The 9,562-nt window shown below is 38.2% G+C and overlaps 1 protein-coding gene across 1 annotated transcript in view; it reads right to left on the bottom strand.

Moving 5' to 3' along the window:
• Positions 1-298: 298 nt before the first annotated feature.
• cbl.S (Cbl proto-oncogene, E3 ubiquitin protein ligase S homeolog) overlaps positions 299-9,562 on the bottom strand; it is a 51,074-nt gene continuing 41,810 nt past the window's right edge. Inside the window, exons 14-17 of the mRNA XM_018242283.2 lie at positions 9,053-9,202; positions 6,288-6,388; positions 3,562-3,735; positions 299-1,904 (exon numbers count right to left, since the gene is read on the bottom strand). Coding sequence (XP_018097772.1) covers positions 1,636-1,904; positions 3,562-3,735; positions 6,288-6,388; positions 9,053-9,202 — 694 coding nt within the window. The 3' untranslated portion in view covers positions 299-1,635. The remainder of the gene's footprint in view (positions 1,905-3,561; positions 3,736-6,287; positions 6,389-9,052; positions 9,203-9,562) is intronic.

The raw sequence follows: 9,562 nt of genomic DNA, 5'->3' as shown, positions 1-9,562 counted from the left end.
CTTGAATCGAGACTCAGGAGCTTTTTTTATTGCAAAAGTTTGCATTTTTTTTCTTTAAAAATTGCAACCATCCAATATTTGAGAATATTCATTGCAAGCAAAATGTAATACAGGTATGGGATCCGTTATCTGGAAACCCGTTATCCAGAAAGTTCAGAATTACGGAAAGGATGTCTCCTGTAGACGCCTTTATTTCTGTAATAATTAAACAGTAACTTGTACTTGATCCAAATTAAGATATAATTAATCCTTATTGGAAGCAAAACCAGCCTATTGGTTTTTTTTGATTTTTACATGATTTTCTAGTAGACTTATGGTATGAAGATCCAAGTTACAGAAAGATCCGTTATACAGAAAGCATACTGAAGCAATACAGAAGTCCAGAGCTTTCTGGATAACCGGTCCCATACCTGTAATGAATTTTGGTAAATTTGCTAAGTGTGAGAATATGGCAAAGTGTATAGAATAGATAAGCTCATCTTGCCCCAGACTGGAGTAGAGAAAGCCTAAAATGTACTTGCTTATGTACACAGGGTGAAGCTATAAATGCTTTTCCATGTATATACATACACATATATAATGTATATAAAAATACCCGTTTATATACATAGATATTATACACAAATAGATTACACACAATCTGTATTATCGTCTGTGTATGTGATGTATTAATGCTAGTTAATGTTAAGTGGCAGTGGAACTTGAAATAGCATCAGTCTGATGTAGAAGCATGTACTTGCTTGTATGTAACATAGGTGTTGCATGAACTGCCATCCTAACTCTTTTGAATAAGGATTATTTCCACCTCCTCCAGAATTCTGTTCCTACCATTCCATTCCTGGAGTGAGACACCCATTCACCCTGAGTTGTGTGGGCATTTGGGCACCCTGGATATTGGGGAGTGGGGCACCCAACCCTGGAATGCCTTATTGCCTTGAGTCACATGTACAAAAAAAATGAACAAAAAGTAACCGAAAACCGCAAAATTAAGATTAAAAAAGGCTAAGGGAGCAGACCCAACTCATTTTGAATAATGCCATTTAAAGGTTTAAAAGCACCCACTCCTGTGTGACAAAAGGTTCCTCTCCCTAAGGCAGTTTCAGTCAATGAGTGAGATCCTCTGTAACTGCAGAGAAACGTGCCAATAAACTCATTCAGTTATGAAAAGGGTTGTTGAACATTACAATGAATGACAATATATAACCGCCTGATCCCCCTCATCTCAATGGTGGGCAATCCAACGATTTATTTTAAATGGCAGTATGTTCAATGTGTCAAAAACATTAAACAGAGCCATGCGAGCCTAACATACCAGAACATTCTTGAAGACAGGCAGCAAATGAATTAGGGAGAGATGGGGGATCTGATCATTCCAAAATGGAGCGTTCATATGGCCATTGGTCATATTACTTTTAATGCTGCTAGTTACTGGGCAGGCTGACGCCCATACCCTGTATACTTCCAGTAAGGGGACTATGGGCACCTGGCGCCTCTTACTACCACTGTACCCACAACTACCCACACTGGTCCTGCAGTTGCTCCCATGAAGCTTAAAAGCCCAGGAGATGGAGGTATGCTCTTGTTGCTCTCCTCCCCTTACCCACCCAGGGCTGGAGTGTGCAAGTTCCAAAGGTGCTATGTGGCGACATGAGCCGGCGAAGGGATGGCCACAAACTCACGCAGGATGTTGCGGGCCATTTCAATATTATTGTGGGCTATGAGCAAGGCCTTGTTCACGTCCTGTTGGGAGTAACCTTGACTCAACAAGCTCTCAATCTCGCTGGATAATGGTGCAGGAGGAGCATCCCCTGAACCTCCATCAACAACTGGCCTGCGTTCAGAGTTCATCCTCCTTGGAAATGGTTTTGGGGGGCGCTCAGGAACCTGAGACGACTCGAGAAGCCCTAGAAATAAATGTAATACTGTAATTTCCGCATCTAAAAGTTCGTGATAGATAAGGTGAAGTAAGATTACAATGTACATTTTTATTAAAAGCAAGAAAGTATGGATTATGATAACAGTGTGAACCAAACAAACTCAAGGAAAAGGTACAGTACTGGCAAAGTAGTACAGAGAGTGGACAGCATTGCTTAGTAGAATGCTGTGTCTGTTGTCTTCTTTTTCTACAGTAGGCATTCTGTGCATTTTTTCTACTATTATAAATAATACTTTATCTTTATATGTGGAGTTTAATCTAAAATACTTCTAAAATCTGGTTTTGTTAAATTTCTATTTTTTTTTATAAAGCAGTGACAATGTCCCAGTTCTAAGTTATGCACTTTATAGCAGGCTGAAATATTGGGACAATTTTCTGCCTATTTTTTCCTCTGGACAGGCATTTCCTGCTTTACTAAAATATGACATTCTAGTGTTGAGTTATGATTTTGCTTGGCCTTAGCATCAACAAGCCTAAACAAAGAAGTTAAAACTACCACTTTAGAAGCAACAAGAAAATGAGTTTAGCTATTAGCAATCTTTGTTAAATAACATATATTGTATTTTCATTAGTACTATGGTGGCCTGCGACCCCCCCTTGTGTGCCCCCCCAACATGAAAGTCTGGCTGCTGTGATTCCTTACCTTGTGTAAGATTTAAAAGTTCAGTACTGAGATTAACTGGCCCCTGCACTGTTTACATAGAGTAGCAGACAGGGAAACCTTTGTGTGTGCCATACTCTGCCTGCCCTATGCTACCTGTGTGTGCCATACTCTGCCTGCCCTATGCTCCCGGTGTGCCATACTCTGCCTGCCCTATGCTCCCTGTGTGTGTGCCATACTCTGCCTGCCCTACGCTACCTGTGTGTGCCATACTCTGCCAGCCCTATGCTCCCTGTGTGTGCCATACTCTGCCTGCCCTATGCTCCCTGTGTGTGCGCCATACTCTGCCTGCCCTACGCTCCCTGTGTGTGTGCCATACTCTGCCTGCCCTACACTACCTGTGTGTGCCATACTCTACCTGCCCTATATTACCTGTGTGTGCCATACTCTGTACACTGTGGGATGTGAGCGTAAAAGGGTTTGTTCTAGGGGTTTGTTAGAATTTGGAAATTGTTGTTAGGGGCCCCTAAGGCGTTTAGTCATGTTCTGGGGGTGTGCTGTGTTATACACAGGGGAGGAGGAGCATATGGATTTAAGGGTATGTTTATAGTATATTTGGGTATGACTTACATTTTTGACGAGTGATATGCCTGCCATGAGTACCAACCGTTTGTTTTTTTTGGTGTGTTACCACCATTAATGTGGACATGATTATTTTTGTGGTAACATGGGTGTGGTTTAAAATAGAGAGTGGCCAACACTGGCTTCTATTTTTGTCCCTCAACCACGAAGGCCAGAAATATTCTGGCCCTTGGTACCACAGAAGTTGGACACCACTGGTAAATAGGATACTGTATATATATATATATATATATATATATATATATATATATATATATATATATATATATATATATATATATATATATATATATATATATATATATATATATATATATATATATATATATATATATATATATATATATATATATATATATATAAACATTGTCTTTGTACTCACCTGCTCCGGAGTCCCTGCCAGTGGTTCCAGGGCAGAAGGCAGGTGTGGCATTGGGAGCATCAGAGAGGGTGCGGCGAGCAGGAGCCATGGGCAAGTGGGGTTTCAGTATGTCATATTCATCATCCTCATTGTCGTCATCCTCTGGTCCATTGCTGGCTGTTGCAGAAGTTGTTTCTGGTGAAATAAGCATAAATGAACCCTTAATAAATCACACTGGTATTGTACAGTTCTATTGATGAGAGGCAGAGACAGGCTGATCCAGGGATAATGATCAGAACAAAATATTGACCTACAGAGACCTGTCAGAATAGGACTGTACCTTCTCAATGTGGTCCTCTGCTGACTGGATGATGGGGCAGGCTGACATTTTGGAACTACATGCACCAATGAGCAGTCTTACTTCCTTATCAAGTACATGTATTGCTTAAATGTTACTTGATACATGTAGATGTTTCTGCCTTCTGTCAGTTATGCAAAGTATATTTTTACTCTTTCAGACCAGTCACTAAGTGATTTGTACACTTTAACTACAGCTTCTTTGTAGAATTCCTTTATTTATTTCAACAGGTACAACCCAGCAAACACTAAGTAAAAAAATATATTCATACATTCTATAAAAACAAAATCTGAAACCAAACGCTGCAGCTGTACTGTAAATATAATTATACCTAGTACAATAAAATTAAAGTCTGTCTTAAGGTGTCCTTTGTAAAACATTAATTTACTACCTATGATGTCATTTGGCACAACACCACCAGTCTAAGAACATTCACAACAGTGGCCGAGCTAAAACGAAACTACACGTGCTAAGTGTGTTCATCTTACAGTGTAAGCCCACAGCTATGTGTGATTTGTCTTCTCTGTATTCTCAGTGTTTTATTGTATGTTTATCATCACTTGGGCCTCGTCTACTTTAAACACTACTAACATTACATTGCTACAGGTATCAAATAGTTCTATTGTAATGCAACAGTCAGTCTTTTACATCTCTGCCCCATAAGACAAGAAACATCCTGTATCAGGAGCTATTTTGGCACAGTGAGTAAGTACATTGGAACTGTAGAGTCTATTTAGGCCTCACCAGAATAGCAAGTAAAGCTCACAAGTGAAGCTGGACTGACAATTTTAGAAATACTTCTTTTAAAGAAAACAATGAAAATAATTGAAAGCATGGTTTTTCTGCAATCTCATATACCTGAACAATATGAGGTTTTCTATTTTGTATGCTTGATTTCTGCTTTACAACACTGTGTCCAAAATTGTCAGGTTCTTAAAAGAAAAGTAACAACAAAAAATCAAAGTGGTTTAAGATAATGAAAAAAATAATGTACTGTTGCCCTGCACTGGTACAACTGGCGTGTTTGCTTCAGAAATGCTATATTAGTATTTAAAAACAAGATGCTTTGTAGGAATGGTTGCAACCATTCAAAGCTGAAAAAGGAGACAGCAGATAACTTTTGTCGTATACAATGGGAATCTTCAGAGCTTATCTGCTATCTACTTTGTATCCTGTGCTTACATGGCTGCCCCTATGGCTACACAGCAGCTTGTTTATATAAACTATAGAAACACACTAGTTTTCCCAGTGGGAGGCAACAGTAAATTATATTGTCATGTTTTTAAAACACTTTCATTTTTTGGGGGTTACTGTTCCTTTAATTATATATCCTTCCACTCTGACTCTTATTAGTCCTCTTTTCCAAATTTTTCAGAGTATTTAAAACAAAAAGGTCAAACCAAACTAGAATCCTTGATTGGACCTTATTTATTATTTAAAAAAGCACAATTTTTCCGGAGTAAAACTCGATAAAAGTTAACAAAAATTACGAATCGTATGAATTTTTTGTTTTCTTTTCCTGGCCTTTTACCCGAAAAGTCAGAATTTTTCTGATTTACGCCCAAAAAGCCCTAAACAGTCTGGTTTTTGGGCTAATTCCAGCACAGACCACAGAAACTTACAAATAGGATAGGGACCGTTCCCATTGACTTATATACAACCTTGGCAGGTCTGAGATGGAGTATTTTCAGATTCTGATTTTTTCCATCCTCGGGGTATAATAAATTTCAAAAAAGTTTAGTTTGAAATTTGGATTTAGATTTTATAGTTAAAAAAAGTTTTTTGGATTCGGAAACATGGTTGTTCACCTTTGGTCTTCATTTTTATTATTACAGTTTTTGAATTTTTTAGAGGTTTGTTCAGCAGCTCCACAGTTTGGAATTTTAGTCACTATCTGGTTGCTAGGGTCCACTTTAACCTAGTAAATAGGCAGTGGTTTGAAAGACAAAAGAATATGGAGGAGGGCCTAAATAGAAATAAAAGTAATAAAAAATAACAATAACTATAACATTGTTATAGCCCACTAGTTGGATCTTTATTTTTACTTTTTATTTCAAAGGTAAAACAGAGGTATGTTTTTAAATATAACAATTTATGTTCAGAAGCGATTTTCCCTGTATGGACCTGAATAGACATTATATGAGAGAGATATAATGTGATTTTTATTAATCTCAGATCCTTTGTTGACCTAGCGTCAGATTAATTTCCCTAGTCAGTGTCGGTCATTTGCTACAAAATCATTTTTAGAACTATTTTATTTCGATTAGTTGGTCCTCAGGCTGTCATGCTCAAAACATATTCTCTCCATAGTATGAAAGACTGCTATTGTATTCTCATTGGTATTTTTCCCTCCACCTTTCCCTAATATACCCAAATCTTTGCCATTTACCTTCTTCTCTGCTGGGCTCCACAACAACAGGAGCGGTAGCTTGGCACTGGATATTGTACATGGTCTCATATGACTCCCTTTCAGTCTGCTGGTCAGGTGGCCTGTATACATATGAGAAAAAGAAGACAGAACATATAATTACATAACATTTACTAATTGCATGTGTACAAAACTTGAATACATTTGCTGTGATGGCAATCACCATCCATAGCTATAGTGGGCTATTATGGCGCTCCTTTTGTGACTCAAAAATGTATTCTACAGAGATCTATTTATCTTTGTCCCAAAACAAAATGATGACTTAAAGCGACACGTTATACTGACAAATTACAAATAAGAAAAAGAGACACACAAGAGTCTTTTGAAAAGCTAGCAACATCATGGTCCCACTATCCCCTTAAGAATTTTGTTCTAAAATATGAGCAAGAAAGACACTTTCAAAATGTTAAGGATTGCTAGTGTCTCATTTTCTTTTGGCCACACAAGGCTAGATATTTGCCACAGTAATTCCCAAATGAATATCTTTAACAACCATCACTGTTCCACAAGAGCTGCTTTGAGTACCAACTGAGAAACCTGTTGCTAGACATTTTTGACAGCTAAATATTCATTACCACAGATTAGACAGGGTTTGTACCGTGGAACTGCTTTACCATTAATCAAGATGGATTAAATAACAGTTTGAACATGTGAACACGTTTGATATATTGGGTTAACCTTCTGGTGTATTAAGTATTTTTATTTTACACATTTCTTTAGTATGGGTCATTTCTAACAGCTGTTGTATGCACATTAACTTAGATCAGCTTGTCCCTCTCCTGTCTATACTGTTGGGGTTCCTCCGATTGCTTGAAGTCCGTTGATAGACACCGTTCATCCACATCACAACAATTCCACAGGTAATTTTGCTCACTACTGTTATTAATATATTTACATGGTAGCTCCTTGTTAATTAAAATAAAGGGTATACACCCCTCCAAAATATGTTATGGACATTTGGCGACATCGTACTCTGGGCCATAGCCATATACAGTTTGGTTATATGCAATTCTGCCATTGATTGGGTAGCCTGTTGCTTACACATTAACACCATTCTTTGTTGCATGACAATTCTATATCATCCCACTTTGAGGGTGAGGGTGTGTTCAATATTTTAACTGACCATAGTGCCAGATTTTCTGGTCCAAGTACAACCCTGAATGTAGCATATGATACTCCTTCTGGGTACTGAAGGGATAGCCTTCAAATTAGTCATATATGCATATATCCCATTACTAGGAGCACTAGCTAGTTGCTAATCTGTCTCAGAACTCATATATTATGCCTGTGAACCGTTGGCCTAATATTTCAATCTGATTTCATTATTTGGCTCTGTACCACAAAAAAAATTCTTCTTCTGCTCAGTTGTGTATATGAATTCACAAAGTGGATGATGTTGGACAGTTTCTTGGCCTTGATTCCCTATGGGAACACCTGGTCCATGGAGGTGGCTTATGCTGCTTCATAGGAGCTCTGTATTGCCACATTTTATATTCAGTAGCCTATCTACACTTAAAAGGATAGTGTCATGGGAAACATTTTTTTTCCTCCAAAATGCATCAGTTAATGGTACTGCTGCAGCAGAATTCTGCACTGAAATCCATTTCTCAAAAGAGCAACCAGATTTTTTTATATACATTTTTGAAATCTGACATGGGGCTAGACATATTGCCAGTTTCCCAGCTGCCCCCAGCCATGTGACATGTGCTCTAATAAACTTCAGTCACTCTTTACTGCAAGTTGGGGTGATATAACCCTCCCCCATCCCCAGCTGCCTAACAACAGAACAATGTGAATGTAACCAGATAGCATCTCCCTAACACAAGATAACAGCTGCCTGGTAGAGCTAAGAACAGCACTCAATAGTAAAATCCAAGTCCCACTGTGACATATTCAGTTAAATTAAGTGGGAGAAACACCAGCCTGCCAGAAACCAGTTCCATCTTAAAGTGCTGGCTCTTTCTGAAAGCACAGGACCAAGCAAAATGACCTGAGATGGCTGCCTACACAACAATATTACAACAACAAAAAATACACTTGCTGGTTCAGGAAAGAAATGTTATATTGTAGAGTGAATTATTTGCAGTGTCAACAGTGTTATTTAGAAATAAAAACTACATCATAAAAATCATGGCAGAATCCCTTTAATTTGCTTATGGTGAACACATTTTTTGATTCAATGGTGCAGAAACAATCTGCACACAGCATGAGGTTTACTAAAGCTACTACACAACTGGACTTTAAGAGACGCAGTGTTTTTCTTTTCTTCTCTTTTAGTTTCTGGGTAGCCATCTTGTTGTCAGCCTTTTTTATTGTTTTATGAATCAATATATGCTATGCAGTTTTTATTTGTTTGCAAAGAACAGAGTGTTATAGAGGTTGCTATGGCAAGCAGAGGTTTTTTCCACCACGGGGGAGGGGGGGAGTTTCCAGTTGTTTGCTATGGAAGTTACACTGTTTGAATTTCTATACAAATTCTCCTGACGAAGATCACAATATTGTGACCATTCAATATTGAACTTTAATGGACCTATAATGAATGTATGATTTTTTAAAAACTTCTATGCTGCAGATATTAAAACTACACTGAGCCACCATTCCCCGTACCGAGCATCTTATATATAAATGTGTTTTTTGTTTATTTCCCCTTTAATGGGGGGGGCATACTAATTCTTCTGTAAATGTTTTAATACAGAGTAAAAGATAAGAATCAATAAATCACAAACCGCAAGCCAGGTAAAGTCTCTAGAGGTCTCCTTGCTTCTGATTTTGGTACTGCAGCAGGAATCAAGGGTCTTGATGAAGGACACATATATTCAGACTCATCTCCACTGTCCACATGATCCCCTACTGGAGGCTTTGGCACCGGGAAAGGCCTGGGGAAATATAAAAAAAAATGCAAGCTTAAAACCTGAACCAGAAACACTGTACAAACGTCAGATGTTTTCAAGTACAGGTGCTAGCCAAAATTAGCCTGTCCCTATGAAGCCAATGTTAATGACTTTGGTAGGTTCAATATTATTACTATTATTCTTTATTTATATAGTGCCGACATACTTCACAATGCTTACCAGGGATTTCAGGTCATTCATTCCCTGCTGCAGTGGAGCTTACAGTCTAAGGTAAATTTTAACAGAAACCACTTAATTTGCTTGTTTTTGGTGTGTGGGTTAAAAACTGAGTACCCTGAGAAAAACTATGCAGACACAGGGAAAACATACAATCGCCCTGCGGAC

The sequence above is a fragment of the Xenopus laevis genome, chromosome 7S (assembly GCF_017654675.1).
Source record: "Xenopus laevis strain J_2021 chromosome 7S, Xenopus_laevis_v10.1, whole genome shotgun sequence".
NCBI lineage: Eukaryota > Metazoa > Chordata > Amphibia > Anura > Pipidae > Xenopus > Xenopus laevis.
The sequence above is the reverse complement of the archived record's forward strand: the minus strand, read 5'-3'. Positions and strand labels throughout refer to the sequence as shown.